The sequence below is a fragment of the Sceloporus occidentalis genome, unplaced genomic scaffold (genome assembly GCF_023333645.1).
Source record: "Sceloporus occidentalis isolate IW3139 unplaced genomic scaffold, rSceOcc1.0.p SCAF_5, whole genome shotgun sequence".
Classification (NCBI taxonomy): domain Eukaryota; kingdom Metazoa; phylum Chordata; class Lepidosauria; order Squamata; family Phrynosomatidae; genus Sceloporus; species Sceloporus occidentalis.
In genome coordinates, this window is record NW_028316985.1 from 35,501,095 (window position 1) to 35,523,423 (window position 22,329).

General features: G+C 40.4%; 1 protein-coding gene and 1 non-coding gene across 2 annotated transcripts; both read right to left on the reverse strand.

Moving 5' to 3' along the window:
• Window positions 1–2,028: 2,028 nt before the first annotated feature.
• On the reverse strand, window positions 2,029–11,302 carry RPL3 (ribosomal protein L3). The gene is made up of 10 exons (XM_089528222.1): window positions 11,203–11,302; window positions 9,025–9,217; window positions 8,326–8,494; window positions 7,158–7,293; window positions 5,864–6,050; window positions 5,261–5,421; window positions 4,090–4,191; window positions 3,735–3,830; window positions 3,052–3,171; window positions 2,029–2,133 (listed from the first exon to the last, which is right to left on the reverse strand). The coding sequence occupies exons 1-10, from the start codon at window positions 11,203–11,205 to the stop codon at window positions 2,089–2,091; spliced, it is 1,212 nt and encodes a 403-aa protein (XP_089384348.1). The 5' UTR covers window positions 11,206–11,302; the 3' UTR covers window positions 2,029–2,088.
• Window positions 5,664–5,756, reverse strand: LOC149311947 (small nucleolar RNA U83B). Its single transcript, XR_016281552.1, has one exon. It is a non-coding gene; the product is annotated as a small nucleolar RNA U83B (small nucleolar RNA).
• Window positions 11,303–22,329: the final 11,027 nt, after the last annotated feature.

The following is a 22,329-nucleotide window of genomic DNA, read 5'->3' on the forward strand; positions in this document are numbered from 1 at the left end:
TTTCTCCAGAATTTATAAGCATTGTGTGTCAAGTCATTCCTGATTTATGGAGACCCTAGGGTGAACTTATAATGGGTTGTTGGATTTGTTGCAGAATTTGTTCAGAGAGGATTTGTTTTTGTTTTCCTCTGATGAATATTTGACTTGCTTAAGGTCACCAGTATGAGCAGCCTTTATTCCCTGAATGACAAAAGAATGAGGAAATTTAAGTCTCATCACCTCTGCCATGAATTAGGTTGCACCATTTAATGTTATTTAAACATGTTCTAGGCAGTTACATGTCCCCTGAAAAACTGTATAGCTTAGAGGTAACTCTGGATTCATATTTAGTACTTCAGGCTTGTGATATCAGCAACTAAGGTCCAAAACACACTGCAGATATAATCCAGTTAGAGACCACTTTAACTGCCCTGGCTCAATGCTAGAGAATTCTGGGAACTTTAGTTTTGGGGCATTTAGCCAACTACAATTCCCATGATTCCCTAGCAGTGAGGCAGGGCAGTTAATGCAGTCTCAAACTAGATTATTTCTGCAGTGTTTTGGATTTAAGTCTTCTTTATCTGGTGTCTCAATTATGTCTATACTGTAGTTCATACACTGCTAACTTCAAACACCGATCATTCCAAGGTGATCTATGTTGTCCTTGTGAGACTGGCCAGCAATTTTGTAAAGCAACCTACTACCAAAATGTAATATTTTCACTGAAAGAGTTGCATCAGCTGCCTAGACACTGCTGAACTATGATTAAGTTTATACTAACATACAAGGTCCTAAACAACTTATGACAAGCTTGATACCAGATACCATCTTGTCCCCAGAATTAAAAAACATGTCAGTATGTAAAGGGATTTTGTACTACCTTTGAGACTAAGTTTAGGAAAGTTTCTTTCATCTCAAAGTTCACCGCCCATCCCTGACACTCTTCATAGTGCCCAGTCTTCAATTCTTGGTTCACTGAATTGAACCCAATCAAATTCAGAAGCACCTGAGAATTTGCTGCATGATTTGTGGGGCAGTCCTAAAAAATGTTTTGGTAGGATACAGCAAGAGATTTAAAAAGTCAATGTGATATGAACAGTTCTGTAGGCTTTTACATCTCCTGTAACAGCCAAAGCAATAAACACCTTGGAATGGATGATACAAGACAGTCTGCCTTGCTCCAATTTGAGTGGTACTAATGTGCAAGGCAAAACCAGTCCAGGCAGGTAATATTTTTGGCTGCTGCAGAGCAACACAATGAGGAAAGCTCAGTAGCAACATTTTCCCTCATTAAAAAATGGGTCCTTTGTTACAGCTCTAGAAAACACAACGATTAGCTATAAAGCACAGATTGGAGCTTTAAATGACTACAGTGGACCCTTGTTATCCACTGGGGTTTGGATCCAAGATCCCCTGTGTATAACAAAATCCGTGTATGCTCAAGTCCCATTACATATAATAACATAGCAAAATGGTGTCCCTAATAAAAATGGAAAATCAAGGTAAATTTATACTTTTTTGAAACATTTTCAAACCGTGTATGCTTGAATCCGTGTATAAGAAGGGCTGACTGTACTACCCATGAACTGCCATTTCTTTAGAACGTCACTTTTCCTTGGGATATGGCCAAAGCTGGGTGATAAAGGGTGCAAAGCCCAGTCACTGGTAACTTCATCTGGATAACTCTTCAGTCAGTGCAGACAATAATGAGGTACATGAACCAACATTCTGACTTGCTAATAAAGGCAGCTCTCCAATGAAAATCAAACTGAATTTTCATGTAGTTTAATATTAGAATCCATTGCTGCAACTTTCAGAAACTGGCATGGTTCCATCTATTCCCGTCACCCTAATGCTGACGTTATGTCTTCAAAGTTTACAGCCCACAGCAAGCACATCCAGTGACAAGAGGTTGTGTTTTGCTACAAACTACTTATGCTCACAGAACTGCCATTTGTTTTCTGTGCTTTATGGCCCAAGTCATTATCACATTTTCAAAGTAAACACTGATTACTACAATAGTCCTGTCATTCAAAAACAAGACAAAAATGGCATTGATATTTGTTGCTTTATTATAGACTACAGAAAAGAAGTGCAACATTTCAGATATTAGGCTGTTTCCTCTTTGGCAATACGGTCTTTCTTGAGTGGTCCCTGCAAAGAAAATTAAACATGTGATACAGTAGATCCTACTCACAAAAGCAACTCAAACTACTTAGTATTAGCCAGCTAATGTGTTCTGTTTGTTTTGTTTTTTCAAGTGAAAGTATTGAGTATGGTATGACATCAGAAACCAATTGCTGAAGCCACTGCCACCTACTGGTCACAATATTTTGTTCATTGATGGACTATTGGCTATATTTGTGGACTAAGGTAGCCATCTACTGGTTGCCGAACCATCCAGAGTACAAGTTAGGACAGGTGCCATCAAACCTAACTTGCTCTGACTTATTACATGTCTAATACTGAACAGACACGTTTATAGAGCAACATGAACACACAATGGACCACAAAAATCTCCGTGAATACAAGAAACTTCCTTTAGGAACTAGATGAAGGAAACCTCCCACTTAACATTTCACTAAGACATCGAAAGGCACAAACTGTACCAAATGAATCTGAATGTCCAAGAGTTTAATTAAGCCTTGAAGTGAAATTACATAAGAACCTCTAATAGCTCATTATTATATAATCATGTGGAATTTGGGATTTTAACTCTCATGTTCTATTTATTTCTAGCTCTCAGCACTACATAACTATTACAGAACAAGGGCAATGATCAAGGAAAGATGTCAGGCTAGAAAATGGTACTGCTTTTCTCCACTTAACTACTAATTCAGGGGAAGGGGAATACAGCTCTTTTGAAAATCAAATCTGCAGAAGAATGTGCACATTTCCAGGCACAAGATTATTTCCTTAAGTCTTGCAAGTGGCAAATACCATAGTATTGACCCTCTTTCTGAACAGTTAATCTTGCATATGATGTGAAACAAATGCATGCTTTGTTAAGTAGCTCAGCTTCACAATGGTTGAAGAGGACCAACTCACACTAGAGAAATGACTTATTCTTACCATGAAAGCTTTCTTCTCCTCTGCTGTCTGGAAGCGGCCATGACCAAATTTGGATGTGGTGTCAATAAATTTCAGGCCAATCTTCTCCAGAGCCCGACGCTTGGTTTGCACAAGCAAAGACTAAGGAGAAAGACAGAATTTGAATGAAATGGACTGGCAGCTGCAAATCTTTCAGCTGGAAAGAATATATGGAGATGTGTACAGAAAAACGAATAGCCTAGAAGTATGAACGAATCTTTCCGAGAAAACACCATAATAAATCCTATGTTCTCTTCAAATTAAATAAGGTGTCAAAACACTATCTCCTAGATCAAAACCCTGCATCTAAACATTCTGCAAATGCATAATTTAATATTTTAGGTGCAATTTACTATGGACCAGAGATTAACAACTGGTAGATGTTTCTGCATCTTAAAGAGTTGTTTGCTGGCAATCCTGGCCACTGAATATTCAAGGCTACTGCAATATATGTGATTGGCAAAAGTAGTCCACTCTCACACTTCTTGGGAAAACTGGACATATCAAAAATACTGTGCTTCTCTCGACAGTTTATTGAACACTGCCCAGTTCTGGTACAGGGAAAGACTTATCTAGCTTTCTGGCTTTATTTGTATAATCTGAGTATGTAAGACAACTATACTTTATCTCACACATACCCATGTCAATACCTACTGTGTACTCACCTTACGCAGAGTGAGAACTCTCTTCTTGGTCCCAACAACACAGCCTTTCAACATGATAAAGTCATTGGTCACTTCACCGTAATGGACAAACCCGCCCTGTATGACAAGAGAACAGGTGAAAGGTAATATTTAATACGGTGTTCCCACTACTTAATTCTGCCATTTCTGTGAGAGGACCTACTACAGGACATCCTCTGCTCACTAAAAGAAAATGAAGTGTTTGAGAACTGTTAAAAGTATATTATCATGCAGCTCCCACCATGAAGTGACAACCATTCATCATTTGATGGAGAGCTAACAGTATTCCATCCCAACATGATTTTTTCCAGGCTTCCAAGTATTAATTTTAACTCACCAGAGGGTTAATGCTCTTGTCAGACTGATCATATTCTGTTGAAGCATTGTTTTTAATTAGTTTCCCATCCTTGATTTGGTAACCTTGGCCAATTTTGTAAATCTAAGTGATTAAGAAGAGAAAATAAACATTCATCATATAATTATCAAAATGCTGATCCCTACTTCTGAGGTTTATTTCCACTGCAGTTTGATTTATGAGTCTCATTCTGAGCAGCAGAAGACACTTCCTATTTCTGACTGGGATAAATGAAAGAAAACTATTTTGATGAGGAAAAGTGCTTAATGAATAGATAGTATACACAGCATATGATTGGTTATATGCTGTCACTGGGCAGACTTAAACTGTTGTCTTCAATTCACTACCAAATCCACTCTTTTAACGTTGAAGGGAAATACTCCCCACGACAATGCCTTGCTCTCAATCACTCTAAATATGCTGGAAAATCCTGGAGAGGCAAGTGATGAGCACAAATTAAAGTGCCCAGTCATACTAGTATCTCTGGGCAATACTCAATTTTTAGGAATACTTTTTACACCTAAGGACTTACTTTCTCTAACAAATGTCATCAAGATTTGTTTTATGTCAGTTGGTCATCAGTCCACATATTATAAGATACAAAAATCATTCTGCCACCTAAATTTCTTCTAATCCAATTAGATGATCTACACTGAAATGCTGCATTCTTTCTCTTGTGGCTGCTGTAGGGCAAGTGTCAAGTGAAGCAGTCTTGCAGAAGAGTCTGGTGCAAAATTCCCAACATGTAGGCTCAAACGGAAGACAAATAAATCATTTTACTGACACTGTGTGTACATGCAGAGCAAGCTTCCTGTCAACTTATAGCAATCTTGTTTTAAGGCGGGGGGGGGGTATTATGTATATATGGATGTATTTTAACCTGTTGTACACCACTTTGATTGCCTGGCAAAAAGTGGGATAGAAATAAGTTGATTATTATTATTATTACCACCAGCAACCCTGTTTTCTTAAGACAAGGAACACTTTAGAACTGGTTGGGCACTGCTTTCCCCTGAAATATACCCTACAGCAAACAGTATTTCTTAACAGCCCATCATCCGCTAGATACAATGCAGTTACTTTTATCAAGCCCCAGAACGAGCATCTCCTATACCAGCTTAACAATGCATACTGCCAAGAACTCTTCCCTCACCTTCTTATTGATTTCTGTCCGGTGATGGTATCCCTTCTGACCAGCTCGAGCTACAGAGAAGGCTACACGAGCAGGATGCCAGGCACCAATACAGGCCACTTTGCGCAGACCCCTATGAGTCTTGCGGGGCAGTTTTTTGGTGTGCCATCGGCTGGTAACACCTAAGAATAAGTAAGACACCAAACAGTATAACTATTCAGCATTCTCAATTAACTGATCAATTAACTGAACTAAAGCAAATTATTTCCTCCTCCTTCTGCACATGAAGACAGTGTGCAAAGAGAGGAAAGTTACCAAGACACACAGTAAACAGACCATCACCACTTTACATTCTACAACCCAAGAGTATTATGCTGTGATAGTAACACACTCAAATTGACCAACTCCACTCTTTTTCTATAAAGCTGGTCTCAGAAGGAAGGCAGCATGGAACGACTCCTCATGAGTATCAGGCACTGTGCCCAGTGCATATTCCATGATCTCATCACTGAACAGCTTTTGCTTAGTGGACACAAGATACTATCCATGGTACCAAAAAGCCTAGACAGAAATGTATGGATACTCTTATGTCAGTTTCAGCTTACTATTGCTTGTGGATGTTACCTTTGTATCCCTTGCCCTTGGTGACTCCAATAACATCAATCATTTCATCCTGGCCAAAGACAGTTGACACAGGTACTTGCTGCTCCAACTTTGCCCGGGCCCAATCCACCTTTTCAGCCACAGTGCCACCATTCACTTGGATCTCCATCAGGTGAGATTTCTTTTGACGGAGTGGAAGCATGCGCATCTGGGAAGCCAGAGAAACAGGAAAGTCTAACTAAATCTGCTTTTGATATTTTTTTTCTCCATCAGATGACATTTCTAGCTCATTAAATCCAAAGTGAAGGGCAATTCTGAGTTTGGGTTTTTATTTCCTATTAAAAAAGGGCAATGTTAATGCATGGCTTGAATTTTGTCATTTACCATCACACTACTTGACAGTCCCGAGACCCTAAAATAATTCCCAAGGACTGTATCAATGATACATGTCATATTTCCTTTCTAAAATCTTCATCAACTTCATACAATTGAAACACTTCATAAGCAAATTATATGAAGGAGCAAGTAAATTATTAAATGGTGAATTCTTCACAGAAATCAATTGGTACTGCAGTTAAATGTTACTATATTTAGATCTTATTCAACATCAACCAATTATGTTTGACAAGCCTTTAGTACTGGGCCAGAAGTGGGGCAGCAAAGGATTTGACAGAAGTGGCAAGATCTGATAATATTCCATACAGTGGAGTGGCTGCTTTTTTTGTCTAATAATGTATTACCAGAATTTCCCAATGTTTTAAGAACACACAGCCAATTCAAAAACTAGGCAACTGCTACCCTGCTGCAAAGGGTTCACAAGATTGGTTAACTGTCCTTTTATGGAACAATGACATCTGCACTAAGTTACATTGACACCCCAGTTACAAGCAGGTCCTAGTAAACAGCAAAGTCTTGAAAAAGCCAGATAAGGTTTTTTTAAAAAAAAATTGGCAAGTAAGCAGAAATGTTTGGTAAGCGTTTAAAAATATGACCAAATGAATAACAGGCATTTTTTGTGAGAGGAAGACTGCTAGAACAGAAATTTCTGTGGCATTTTTCCTCAACAGTTGCTGGACCCAAACTAACCAGAAGAGCAAATCATCACACAGCAAAATGAACATTCATAGTAACATTTACTATCAGGAGAATATTAGCTTGTGACAACTAACCATCTGCCATGTTTGTGACATTTGATTAATCCAACTAAAGTCTACACAACTCTGAAATATGTTTTTATTTATGAATCATGCTTTTGTTCTTAACTTCTTAGCATGTATAAATCTGTATGTGCTGGGGAGAGAAGGTACAGACTCACCTGAGTATGAGCTATGACCCTGATAACCTGACAGTACTTCTTCATGCTGTTGAAATCCTTCTCCAGCTGCTTCTTGCCATCTTCATCCTGCCACTTCTTGCAATATTTAGTAAAGGCCTTCTTCTTGGACTTATGCCTTCAAGGAGGAGCAGAGAGTGGATTGGCATAACCCTTCATCAGCCCACCAAGAAAGGTGGTTGAGTGGAAGAAGTTGCCACAGTGGTTGGTTTTGGCTCATTGCCGGCTTCAAAGCAGCCTTTTCCACCGACAAGCGGAGCCTGGAGCTCATCAAACAAAAGCAAAACTGCCAGAGTTGAGCGGAGCTACCACAAATTCACCCAACAGACATTAGTATGCATTGTTCAGTACTGTTTTTAACAACAGCATTGTATGGTTTCAGAATAGCTCCTCTACCTTTCATTTAAGGCTACACAACACAATGGTTATCACTGGGGTTTGGTTCCAGGACTCCCTATGGATACCAAAATTCGTGGATGCTCAAATCCCATTATATAAAATGGCATAAGAAAAGGTGCCCCTTATATAAAATGACAAAATCACCGTTTTTGGAATTTGTATATTTTTAAAGTATTTTCAAACTGTGGATGCCTGAATCTATGACTATGGACAACCATCTGTATAGTTTTACAATCTAACAACATTAATGTTACCTTCCTAAAATAATATAACTATATTATCAAGGGCAACTTTTATAATCTGCCAACACCTAAGGAGAATTCAGGACTCCTGGAAAAAACTCCCTGAACATACCACTAGGCACTTTCTACTGTATATAATGTGGGAGAAGTTGTTCACCAGGCCTAGGTTAACCCTGGAACCCCACTGGAACATTGCATTACTCTGCAATAGTAAACTACTCAGTACTCGACAATCAGCAAAAAGCGCCAAAGGCGATTTTTTTATGTCCGCCCGTCGAGTAAATCATCATGTGTAGTCTTAATTTAACAAGTGTGTAACTTTACTCATACAACTCAATACACACAGATCTCCAACACATAGCTTTCAGCTCTACACTTAAATGAGTGCTCCTACTCTTAATTAACTCAGATTATAGGTAACCATTTATCCCTCCCTGTAAAAAATACAATGATTTGGAGAAAACCCAATTTTTCCAAGTAGGAAATTTTTGGCACTTTGGTCACCATACCAGTTCTTGTAGAAACGACGCTTGCATTCATCACTGATGTGCTCAGCAAATACAGTCCTGAAGGTGCGAAGGCCACGGGGAGTTTCCACATAGCCCACAATCCCCACAATGACCATGGGAGGAGTCTCCACCACAGTGACTGCCTCTACAACTTCCTTCTTGTTCACCTCTGTGGAATAGGTATGATACAGGTTAGCACCAGACGACAGCAGTGAACCTGCCTTTCTCTAATAGCAATCTAATTCTTCAGACCTGACAAATCAATTAAACCAAACCCCTCAGTCTAAGACCACATAAGCACTATCCTAAAAATCTGATGGCATAATTAAGTGGAAATATGAGTTATTGCTGATTTTTTTGAAACCGTCATCAAAGCAATTCACTTTTTTGCCCTACTTTATAGGAACTGGCGTAATATAATGTAAGAGCCAATAAATTCCTGAGGTAAGTATCACTCCAGTTATGAATCAAATGGGCTTTCATCTACAATATGGGAATGTCACTGCAAATAAATTTTACACAGCTGTATGCTTATATGAAAATATAAAACATCCTAAGCAAGGCATCCATTTCACCCCTTCATCCCAGAGTTTGGCAAAATTTCTTTTTTGGGGGCTTAAAACATCCACGAACCCTTAAACCAGTATGGCCAAATGCCTCTCCTAAGAACTTCTCTTTGTAAGAAGAAGGCATACATACTAGATCCAGGCCTGTCAACTTCACGGACAATGTGGGTCATGCCAGCCTTGTACCCGAGGAAAGCAGTGAGGTGGATGGGCTTGCTGGGGTCATCTTTAGGAAAGCTCTTCACTTTGCCTCGATGGCGGCGGCTTCGCTTCCGGGGCAGGAAGCCCAAGGATCCATGTCTGGGAGCAGAGAACTTGCGGTGGGACTGGGGGAGAGAGAGACAGACATATTTTGCTCATTAGATGATCCTAGTCATGTTCCCTTAGAAGATCAAGACTATACTTCAATGAAAGCCTTCTCCTAACTGGTTAAAATACAATCCCCATCAGCCCCAGGCTTAACTAGCTCCATTTTAGAGCAGTATAACCTAAGCCTGCTGTGCTTCCCTATCAACATCAACCTTTAGAACCATCTCAATCTATGGAAGTAGACCCAAGTCTACAAAAGCTCATGCTACCTGTTTCTTTCAGTTAGTCTCAAAAGTGCTACAAGATCCCTTTCTACAACCACAGTACTAATGGTTGGTTCTCTGCAAGTTGGACAAGAAGTCTAGCCATAAAGCATATGCCTCATGCTGGCTGCAGCTGAAGTAAAAACAAAACCAACACCCCAGTAAGCAAGAAATGAGTATATAATGGAAGAATGCAAACAGCTGTAGAAAAAAACCAGCTTGTCAATTCCATGTAATTTACAGGGTTTTTATACAGAAATGAGAGACGTTGCTTCTGGAAAAAGCTATATATATATATATATATATATAGACACACACACCCCCCTAGGAGCATCACTAGATTTTAGGTGCCTGGCCTAGTGAGTAAATAGGTGTAGAGAAGGGAAAAAACCCAGCTTCTTATTCAGAGAATACTTGTCAATTCCATGTGCCCTTTATGGGTTTTTTATACAGAATTAAAAATTGCTCTCGTGAGTCAACATCTGTAGGGAGAAAAAGCTTCTCATTCAGACAATATTTATTTATTGCATGTGCCCTTTACAGTTTTTTTTAATGTAGTAATTAAAAATTGCCTCTGGAAAAAAAATCTAGGAGCCCCACAGAGTTTTAGATGCATGGCCTAGTGTTTTTGAATCAGTCTCAAAGTGTTTTAATGTCTTTAAATATGCCTTGAACTTTTTGTAAATTTTTAACATACATACTTAAAAGATACACATGCATATAAAAACCGTAACACAAAAGACGTAACAGGGGGACATAACCATACAATTTATTCTTTGTGTTTAGGGGCACCAACCACGGAGTACTATTCCAAATCTACACTCCTAGCTTGCAACATAGACAGAATAAACCTGCCTATGGCTTACAGTCTACAAAAAACCCAATTAAATATAATGCATATTAGTACATGCTAACGTTTGATAAAGCAGACAACAGATTAAAATATCATTAGATAACAATCATGTAATGCCTGGGAAAGCTATGGGATGTTATCCCATTCTTTCCCATATCATCCATTGATCTTGAGTTTATCCATTCCAATGGCTTCATGCATTTTAATCTGCCAATCTTCCACAGTATGTTTTTTAAATATATATATGTTAAATATATATTTTTAGAAGTTTTATAAAAAAACTGAAACCAGATTAAAACACTTTTGAGACCGATTTAAAAACCTACAAAAGTAGAAACTGATAAAACATGTATCAATATTAAAAAATAAGCCTTCCCTGTGATGTTAAGGAGCATTCTGTTTTTCAAAAGCCTTCGTTAGGCATCACTAGACTTTCCTCCCCATTACCATCCTCTGCTGAGGCTTCCCTTTGTGTGCTGCCTCCACACTGCGGAAATAATCCAGTTTGACACCGCTTTAATTGCCCTGGCTCAATGTGGTCTGCTGTGGCACTAGAGCTCCCTGAGAAGGCTAAATGCCTCCCAAAACTACATTTCCCAGCATTCCCTAGCATGAAGTTAAAGTGATATCAAACTGGGTTATTTCTGCAGTGGGCCTGCAGCCCAGGCCAACTCCATTGAAAGAGGCCTAGGCCGCCTTCCAATAGACTGGAACCGGATTCACTTCCAGGGCTCCCTCTTCGGAAATAACGAACAAAGGCTCAAAATATCTATCTGGGAAAGCAAAGGGAAAACCCCAAAGCCAGAAAATCCGGGGTTGAAGGGGAACGAACACGACAAAAGAACGGATGGCGACGGATTACAATCCTGCCCCCTTCCATACCCACCATTTTGTCTCCGAGCCGACGCAGAAGGGAAGTAGAAAGCCGCGCATGCGCTATTTATCTACTCGCCGCCGGATGTACTTAAGAGTCACCCCGTCAAGGTTTTTCGCGCATGCGCCTTCCGAGTCGTTCGACCTTGGAGACCCGCCCGCGCGGTGTGACAGCGAGCAAGATCTCGCGAGAACGGGAAGACAACGGTGATTGCAGGGTTCCCCCCCCTTATTAAAAGGGACGGAGTGCAGAAGGGGTCAATTTTTGTCAGAAGGCGCAATTTTCAATGGGTCAATGTTTCGAAGGTAAATGCATTGAACACCAATGAGACCTGAATCTAGGAGTGTGTATGCAGAAGTATACCATGTGCAATAGCATCCCAAATCCACAAAACCATAGAAGTGCCTGTGGCTTCACAAAGGAAGGGGGGCAACTTGGATTTAAAGAGGAGCATCTCCTTTTGTGTTGTGAATGGAATGTGAACTACTACACCTACATAAGTCCTTGTGAGTCTACTCAGAGTAGTAAGGACAGAGTAGAAAGGGAAATATTGCCTAAATCAACCTGCTCCTTGCCTCTCCAGACTTTGAATACTGTATCTGAGGTCAGAATTTTGTGGGAGCTGCCTTGTACTGAATCAGACCCTTGGCCTATCCAACCCCCTCATTGCCATCTTTCACTCAGACAAGATTCTTTGTTAGTCTTACCAGGAGATTCCTGGTATTACCTGCTGAGTTCCCTTCCAACCATTAAACATATCCAGCTCTCCCTAGCTTCTTGAATCAAACAAGCATGGCATATTCAGGATGGTACAGTGCACTCAGGGTAGTATTCCTCTCCTCCCATTAGAAGTCAACTACTGGAATGCTTACAAGAAGCAAATGAGAAGCAGCCTTTCCTTGTTGTTTGTCCCCAGTATCTGATATGCAGGGATTCAGATAGTACCTCTGCAGTCAGCAGTGTCAGTTCTTATGATCAACAGGTTTATAGCTCCAAGAATGTGATTTATTTGAACTCTGGTTTCAAAGAGTTTGCTCTTGCAGTTCCATTTTCATAAAATTTGCCCAAAGCTTGCAGTGCCCACTCCATTCACTAGCTGGCAGACTTCCCTAACCCTTGTTTCAGACTGAACTACAGTGAAGCCAAGGACAATCTCTGGCAGTGGCCCTCCAGGCACCTCCATGTCCTTCCTTATTCTGCAGCAGGGCTCTCAAACTCTTAATTCTTAACCAGTTAAGAAAGAAAGAAATTGGCCTCCTGGATAGTAAGGGGCAATGGAGGTAGAGTAAGCAGAGGACAAGGCTGTGATAGAGGAACAGAAAGGATATTAAAAAAGAAAAAGAGAAGGAGAACAGAAATAAGAGAGTGTGCGCTGGGAGGAGGGGAATGAGGGGTTTCTAACCTTTGAGAAACTGGGTTTTTCTGCTAGTGTATATTTGGGCAAATTAACAATGTCATCTTCATGCTGAACTGAGAATACTCCAGGTATTGGTATATTGTGGCTTCTACAGTTACATTGCATTCTTCCCTTCTTTTATACTTTCACTTCCAGCATCCCATCCTCTGTACCTTCCCCTTCTATGGAAATGGAGGGAGGCATTGGATCTGGATGGTTTTAATGGTGGGGTGTTTCTGATGCCCTGCAAAGTCTTGGTCTCAATCTGAGGATGACTATATTTATCCCTCTTTCTGATGTAATCTACTGCTGTGACATCGCCCAGTCACATAAGGATAGTCCCAAACAGGTGCTGGGGCCTGAAAGGAAGAGAAGGAAAGAGTGTGGCCTTACATCTATAGTACCTACATCAACAAAATGCAGAGCAATAAAGATCTTGCGGTTTACCAACCAACCAGGAAGCAAATTACAACGCACAAGCCTGAACAAGCTCTGAGGCTGCCCCAAGCCCAGCTCATGGTACTGTACTTCTTGATATCTTCCATTTTTGTCAAAGTATACAAGCCATTGCTGCACCTCTTCTCTATCATAGGCAAAGTAGTTTTCTATTTGGTCACTGTTCATGTGACTGGGATTGTCACCCTGTGCTACTTCAGCCTAACAATGTCAGGTGTTTTGCAGTTAATTATCATTAGGAAGCTCAGAAGAGAAGTGCTAGCTCCAGCAGTCCAAGTCCTACGGCATTCCCTGGCAGCTGTAAGGAACTTTGGTTTTAATTTGGCCAGTGTCTTGCAATATTATGCTGCCAAATGGGTTCTCGAGTTGCTTTTTTCACTTCTGAAGCAAGAAACTTTGGCAAGTGTTTCATCTGGGAGGCATCGGCTCCACCATTTCACTCATCCTTTTCTTCAGGAGAACAGTGAAGCTTACCAGACTTTGTTGCGACCAGTCATGAAACAAATAGCTATTGCCCTTTTCCTGGGATTCCTCGATGTAGTTCAGGAAGCTTTCTGCTTGCCAATACAAGTGGTGAAATATGTACTGTGCCAACTTTATGACTACTGCAGGGCCACACAGCATTCATCTGGCAAAGACAGCATCTCAGAGGACATCACCTGCATCCTCCCACGCACCTGCATTCCCTTGAGCAGACGTTTTAAGCGCCCTGCCACTTCCATTCGCAAAGACATACCCCCAAGCTTTGCAGCACTTAAGTTTGTTGTGGCCACAAAACCCACTGTTAGTGGACTGGGCAGGTATGGTTTAGACATCACCAATATCCCTTTGCATGTGAGATTTCAGAACAACATCAGAATGATAAACGAATGTTCTTCTATGCAAGAAAAAGATTCAGCAGCGAAGTGGATCAAGGCTAGCTGTGCAGTCTTCTTGGCACTCTACCTTTCCATGATCTCCAACATTATTAAGAACATTAGATAAACAGACAGATGGTAAAACCTTTTATATGTTGATAGCTCTTTCATGAATTATATCTTAGTTTTAGCCCAGAGCTCAGCAACTGCATTCTGTCTTGGGACAGATTTTCTTTCCTTGGGACTCTACGGTGGCCTCACAGACTGGCAAAAAATAACAAAAACATTCAAGTAGCTAGACATCCAATTCTGGCTTTGAAAAAAAGTTTGTAAAAATCTTAAACAGTACAGGGAAAAGGCCTGGTACCTATTTAAAAGCAGATTGTATCTCACAAACAGAAAATATACTATCACAAGCAGAAGGTGAGCAACAACCTCACATCACTAGCACACCATGTTCAGACTCTAAACAGGCTTAGACTTCCTTGTAAAAACATATGAAGTAGGTTTAGTTACAGATAGTAAAAGTGCCATAACATGTTGTGGCTAAAGGTTTTGTAACATGGTCTTCAAACACCAAGGAGAGAGAACCGTAGACTACAAAATGGAGAACAAAGGCCTGTTACAGACTGCCAAAATAAAGTTGCTTCAGGTCTCTTTGGAGGTATGCTATTTAAATGATGCATGGGTCCTAAGAGTCCGGAGGTCGCACCAAAACCACACTCCATTCCTAAGCACTGGAGTGCAGCTTTGGTGCAGCTTCCGGATTCTTAGGACCCATGCATCATTTAAACAGCATACCTCCAAAGAGACCCAAAGCAGCTTTATTTTGGCAGTCTGTAACAGGCCAAAGAAAGCTCAGACTAATTGATACAAGAGGAGAGGGTATGGCTAAAACAAAACGGCAAACAACATCTACTGAGATGTATGCTACTGAGCATAGGCATGCTAAATTTGCTACCTCTAATATATTGCTACTCCTGAAGACTCTTGAGCAGCTACTCCCTTTTTTATATACTAGAACGGTCTGGAGGTCTCACTTTTGGTGAGTCACATGCAGCCCCAAAAGCACCCCTGCTTTAACAGTAACACTCTGCTTTTCCCTAGTAATGGAGATATACCAAAGCTTATTATGGAATCCAGAGCCAAACAAGGCTCTGTCTTTGTTTATACAGCTCTTTTGAATTAGGAGCTATTAACGATGTTCAGGCTTATGAGGCCATATCAACCAAGAGGTATTAATGTCAGGAAGGTTGCCAGGATGAAAAGGTGGTACCAAAAACAGAAACTCTAGATATTTTTAATAACAAATCATGATAGGGATATAACTGAAAACTGTTTTCTTGCAAATAGATATTCCATGGTCTGAAATGTGTTTACTATGTGTCTGGTTCTGGAAATGCTTGAATCCATCAGTTAAAACATGGACACAGAAGCAGAACCTGCCATGAGAAATGCAGGTGCTTGAATAGTAGCTGATAGGCTGAAAAGGTTCATACTCTGGAGCAAAAGTGTAGTGTGAACAACACACAGCCCAGAGATTACATGCGCCTAGACATTTTTGTAGCTGGGTAGGCTTTGTGGGACACTGCTGCTAAAGTTGCCACCACAGAGGTGAAAGCCTCAACATTTCCTTCTTTAAAAAAGGCATACACTCCCCATGTACCTTATTTACAAGTGGGAATGTATTCCCAGAGACAGTTCTGCTTGAGAACAAATCATGTGGGGAGTGCACACCTTGTTTTAAAACCTGCTGTTACATGCCTTCAACTCCCAACATACCACAATCCTATCCTAGGGTTTTCCTGGCAGGATTTATTCAGAGGAGGTTTGCCATTGTCTTTTTCCCCCCGAGACAGTATGACTTCCCCAAAGAGAAGATAAAAACCCATGGCTTGGAGGTCTTGGACACTTTTCACCAGACTTCAAAGTCATTTCTGTTTTACTTCCTAATTCTTTTTTTTTTTAATGGTATCTCCTGGGCCTAAAAATAGCTGGGAGATACATAGCAGTATTTCCTTCCACACCCCCTAGAAAGGTACAGAGGAGATTTTGAGCCAAAACATATAATTAAATAGAGAGGGGCCCTTGGGAGTCTAAAATGGCCTGGAGGCTACATTTCCCCAGCTGTATTTCAAAAGGAAAGTTTTGTGCATATTTTTTGCTACAGCAGGCAGGAGGTCCTAAAACCTGACTGACACATAGCACAGATCTGAAGAAATTGTTAATATCAATGAACAATGATCTCTACATGGGCCTGGTTGGTGAGAATTGGAATTCAACAACATCTGGAGAGTTACCTATCCCTCAAATCTCATCTAGGATTTCTGTGAAGTTCCTTGCAAAAGCAATACCAAACCAGACTCCATCCTGGGCATGTTGCTACTACCTGTATAGGAATAGTCACTTAATGAAGAGGGAAATGAAAACAAAACTTAGAATGGAAAAAAATGCCTCAGCAACCACAATAGGGTTATCAGTTTTACACTGGAAAATAAAGCATTCACAACACCATAATATCTTCCTAATCATATTCTGTAGAACACAAAATATTTAATATACATCAGCAGATATCACAGGCTGCTGTGTCATTCACTGATTTAAACCAGATTTTTCTGACAAGGCAAGATAGATAATGCTGTATAAATAGATTAGAATTGCAATCTGAACAGGTATTAATTGAGAGCCAGAGGATCAGTAATGAATTATTAACTTTTCTTTAGGCAAATGGAAAATAGTGCTGAAGGCAACGTATGGCAAGGCGTATCTTCTTAGACCTGTTTGGATTTGCCACTTCACAACTACTCTTCTAGCTAAATCTCTAATTCATGGGTATAGAATGTGTGGCCCCTGAGGTGCTGATAGATTACAATTCCCACCAGCCTAGCCAGTCATGAAGTATGAGTAGAGTTGCAATATAAGAAAATCTAGAGGTCCACACAGCCCCCATCTATGAAAGGAGAACTACAACACAATAGAAATCGCAGTCTCCAGCTGTTGAACCACAGCTCCCAGCATTCTTTACCACTGGCAGGCTAAAGCTACTGGGTATTTCAGTCCAATAATATCTGAAGGAAAGCAGAATTCCCACGCCTAATCTAAAGAGTATGCAAACACTTTAATTGCTTCAGGTTTTTGCTTTAACTTAGCTTGGTATTTTCAATAGCAAAACAATTGTATTCTGCTCAGTGCCACTAATGCAGACTTCTCCAAATAGCTATTCTCCAAATTGGTTTGATTACAGCCTCCATCATCCCCAGCCAATATAACCATTGGAAAAAATGGTATTGTACTGTGACACACCTCTAGGTTACCAGTTTAAGGAGCTGCACTACCCAGTTTGTTGGACTTCCATTGACAAAAGAACAATTTTAGCAAGCATTGCCTTCTGTAGCCAAGGGGAAAGGACATATGGTCCTTCAGATGTTATTGGGTTCCCATCAAGCTTGAGCTAGAACAACCAATGGTGAGGGCAGATGCAAATTGCAGGCCAACACCTGGAACACCACGTATTCCTCTGTAGTATTTTACTAGCCATTACACCAGCTAACTCTTCCTATGAAATTGCAAACACCTGCTTTTAAAGTTTATTTTTCCCATTTGGAAATCTTGGATATTCTTATGTTATTTAAAAGCTAACTTCCAAATTAATTTTGAAAAGTAATATCTACTCTTCTCCATTTTGCCAATTTAATTTCCATAATATAATTTCCAAAGAAATGCTATTTGTACTGTCACTAAATTCTAAGATGCAAATTGGTCAAATCTGAAAAATATCTGAATTAATTTATAATTAGCACCCGAACTGTTAGCTGGACTTTGAGCCTCTGGTTGGTGAGTTGTAGAAGATTCTAGCTTGCTAGTCAAAGTATAGCATATGTACAGAGCCTGGGAAATCTGCTTTGGGGGACCAAAGTTTCCAAAATCCACCATGCATGCTTTTCTGTGCATGACTTTTAAAAAGTAATGTTGTAAACTGTGCATAGGAATTAATGTGGCGAGGATTACTGCATGGACTGCTAGCTTATATTAGCCCTACTGTTAGGCATTATCAGTCCCCAGCCACATAAGCATCTCACAAAATAAGCTTTTCCTGATATATAGATAAGTGGTGAGAAAATGTATATTACTCAATGATTGTGTCTCATGCTGCTGTAATTAAAGTAGCAGACATAGAGTCAGTGAAACTTGGCATCGCTATGTAGAAGACAGGTTCCAGTCTGCTCCTGCATATGAGGAACTGTATGTACAAGAGATTTTATAAACAGATGCCAAGTCTGGGTTTAATCAAATCTAACCACAATAGTATTGACATGCCAAAGCAGCCTTTCTGAAATTCATTATACTCTTTTAATAATGAGATGGGTTATTAAGGGTAATATTGCTATACAACAGGGATGTTGGGTGTAACTCTTTTGTCCCAATAGCTGAACTGAACACAAACTTATCAGCAATGAGGGGGACGACACACACCAAAATAGGCAGGGCTACTGAAAGCATGCAATCCTTGATGCTGCATTTATTACATACTTATACCTTCTTACCCATCCCCTCTCCTTATCTATTTCTTAACCCGTTATTTGTTGTTATGTGCCTCAAAGTAAACTGATTTATAGTAACCCTCCCATAGGGTTTGATTGGGAAGATGATTCAGAGGAGTTTGTCATTGCCTTCCTTTTAGTCTGAGTGACTTGCCCAAGGTAACCCAGTGGATTTCCATGGCTGAGTGCTGATTTGAATCCTGGTCTTCTGAGTCCTAACATAACACTCAAAGCACCCCATCCTTGTGGGGGCATCCTAAACACTTCTGTTATCTTCACCTACAGGGTAGTTTCCCATGGTAAATTGGATTTGCCACTTAATTTCTACACACAAAGGCTAGTTCCCAATGCCTTTGTTCACAAATGACCATAGTTAAAATTGGACTTGCCACTTCATATCCATACACAAAGGATTTTGAATTTGAATTGACATTCTCATATACCAATGGCATATATATGGAGTTTATCACATGGGACGGATTCTGTGCAGAAACTGGATTTTCCAGACCCGTTGGGGTTAAGAAGCAATAATGTGACATTAACCCGAACAAAAAGTCAACAAAGTCCACTCCTTTTTACTTTCGGGATTTTCCTAAAGTAAAAAGGAGCGGGTTTTGTCTACATTCTGTTCGGGTTAATGTCGTGTTAATGCTCATTAACCCTTACGTTGTGTGAAAATCAACTTCCTTACAGCAGCGAGAATAATCATACCATGATGTTGGAAAACAAAAATAACTGTCAATACTATTGGCATGTCAATACTATTGCGGTTAGATTTGATTAAACCTGGAAGAGTGGTATAAAGAGGTATGGAAATTAGTGATGAATGATAAATTGACATGCAGACTGAAAGTAAAAAAGGATTATGGGGGGGGGGGGTGAGTGACTGATGAAATTTGGAAATAATTCGTTGAGAAAGTATTGAGAAAAGAAGATGGAAAACTACCTCCACGGGAGGAATTGAGATTTTGGATGGAATATAAGGGTGAAAATGGCTCCGGCGAAGGGGAGCACTGAAGTGGGATATAAAATAGCCAAGTTGTAATAGAATGTAAAAAATATGTATATGGAATTATGTATTGTATAAATTTTATATGTATAAGCTTTAGTTTCAATAAAATTTTTATAAAGAAAAGAAAAGAAAATCAACCTGCTTTGGGGTTTTTTGTCCACTTTCTGTTTGGGTTAACCCCTGATGCCATCTGAAAATCTACCCACTTTTGCGGATTTCCCCCCACTTTAAATTCAGCATGGGACCTGTCCTGTGTGTTAAACTCCTACGTCTATCCCTGGCTTCCACTCCACCAAATGCAACTAAGGAAGCAGAGTGAAATCTACGAAAGCTCATGCTACCAACTTCTTTCCTTCAGTTAGTCTCAAAGATGCTGCAAAATCTCTCTACATGCTGATTCCACAGACTAATATGGCTAGATCTTTGAATTCTACCAATATACTATTAGCCTTTCCAATCAGCTGTTTTTCACCTTTTCTGAACTATAATCTATTTTTCCCCAATCTCAAACCAGCATGGCCTTGCCCTCCTTGGCATTGAGGACATCTGGTCACCCTGCCCCTGGATATGTTTCCTTTAAAAAGCAGGAAAGAGTGTTAGCAACAAGGCAGGTCTGCAGCCTACCGCCACCGACTCTTTGCCTCAGTTAAAGGAGATTACCACAATACACTCTTTTGTTTGTTAACTGCCCTTGAGTCGATCTCAACTCATGGAGACCCTATGGATGAGATATCTTCAAGACCCTCTGTCCTCCACCGCTCTGCTTAATTCCCGCAACCCCATAAAACCCGTGAACTCCTTAATAGAGTCCATCCATCTAGCACGTGTCCTTCCTCTCTTCCTACTTCCCTCCATCTTTGCCAGCATTATTGTCTTTTCCAATGAGTCCTTCCTTCTCATGATGTGTCTGAAGTACGACAGCCTCAGTTGGGTCATCTTGGCTTCCAGGGAGGTTTCCGGTTTGTTCTGCTCTAGGACCCATTTGTTTGACCTTTTGGCTGCCCATGGGATCCTCGGCACTCTTCTCCAGCACCACATCTCAGATGAATGGATTTTCTTCCTATCTTCTTTCTTAACTGTCCAGCTCTCTTACATGGTAATAGGGAATACGATGGCTTGTATGATCCTAACTTTTATGCTCAGTTATATCTTTGCATTTTAGAATCTTTTCTAGGTCTTTCATAGCCACCCTCCCCATTCTTAATCTTGTTCTGATTTCCTGACTGCAGTCGCCATTTCTATCAATGTTTGATCCCAGGTATGGGAATCCTTTTACTATTTCTATTTCTTCATTGTCTAGGTTGAACTTGTGAAGGTCCTCGGTGGTCATTATTTTTGTTTTCTTTATGTTCAACATTAAGCCTGCCTTTGCATTCTTATAGTGCTGGTATTCCACTTTAACTGCTCTGGCTGCCTTCTGCTGAATTCCAGGATTTGCAGTTTAGGGAAGTGGCATTTAGAATTCTAAACCAGAGAGCTCTTAGGCCTCACTGAAGTACAAACCCCAGAATGCAACAGGAGGCAGCCAGAGCAGTAAAAGTAGAGTAACAGCACTATAAGAGAGTATCTGTGGAACGCACTCAAGGACATGGGGGTGCCACCACATCTGATAGTCCCGATAAGAAATCTGTACCAAGGACAAGAGGCCACTTTCAGAAATTGGAGAAACAGAATGGTTCCCAGTTGACAAAGGGGCCAGGCAAGGCTGCATCCTATCATCCTATTTATTCAATGTATATGATGAAAAGATCATAAGAAAAGCAGAGTTAGAAGAAACAGGAGTGAAGATAGGAAGAAGGAACATTAACAATCTAAGGCAGTGGTTCCCAAACCAGGTACTCCAGATATCTTGGACTTCATCTCCCAAAATTCCTGCTGGCCAAGGTTGTTAGGTCTTCTTAGAGATGAAGTACAAAACACCTGGGTCCACACTGCAGAAATAATCCAGTTTGAGACTGTTTTAACTACCCTGGCTCAATGCTAGGGAATTCTGGGAATTGTAGTTTTGTTAGACATTTACCCTTCTCTGTCAGAGATAGCTCTGGTGCCACAACAAACTACAAATTCCCAGGATTCCTTAGTACTAAGCCAGGGCAGTCAAAGCGGTCTCAAACTGGATTATTTCTACAGTGTGTTTTGGACCATTGATCCCCTGCCACTAAAGCTGCATCTGCACTGCAGAAATAATCCAGTTTGACATCACTTTAATCACCCTGGCTCGGTGGCAGGGAATCCTAGGATTTGTAGTTTGTTGTGGCATCGGAGTTCTCTCTCTGACGGAGAAGGCTAAATGTCTCATAAAACTGAGCCAGGGCAGTTAAAGCGGCTTCTTAAAAGTGGATTTATTTCTGCAGTGTGAGTTGGATCATTCCTGTTGTTTGCTGTTGTTGTTGGTCCCAAACACACTGCAGAAATATTATAAATCCAGTTTGAGACCACTTTGATGGTTCTGGGCTCAGTGCTAGGGAATTCTGGGAACTGTGGTTTTATGAGATATTTAGCCTTCTCTGGGAATTTGTAGTTTATCGTGGCACCAGACCAGAGCAATAACATGGAGCCTGGGGCACTTCAAGCGGTTCTTAAAAATGGATGATTTCTGCATTACGTTTTGGACTAGAGACTTGGATGAAAGAATAGAGGGCATGCTGATCTAATTTTCAGATGACACCAAATTAGGAGGAGTAGCTAATACCCCAGAGGGCAGGATCAGAGTTCAAAATGACTTTAATAGACTCCATAATAGATTAGAAAGTTGGGCCAAAACTAACAGAATGAATTTCAACATGGAGAAATGTAAGGTACTGCACTTAGGGTGGGAAAATGAAATGCACAGATATAGGATGGGGGGACACTTGGCTGAATGAGAGACTTACATGT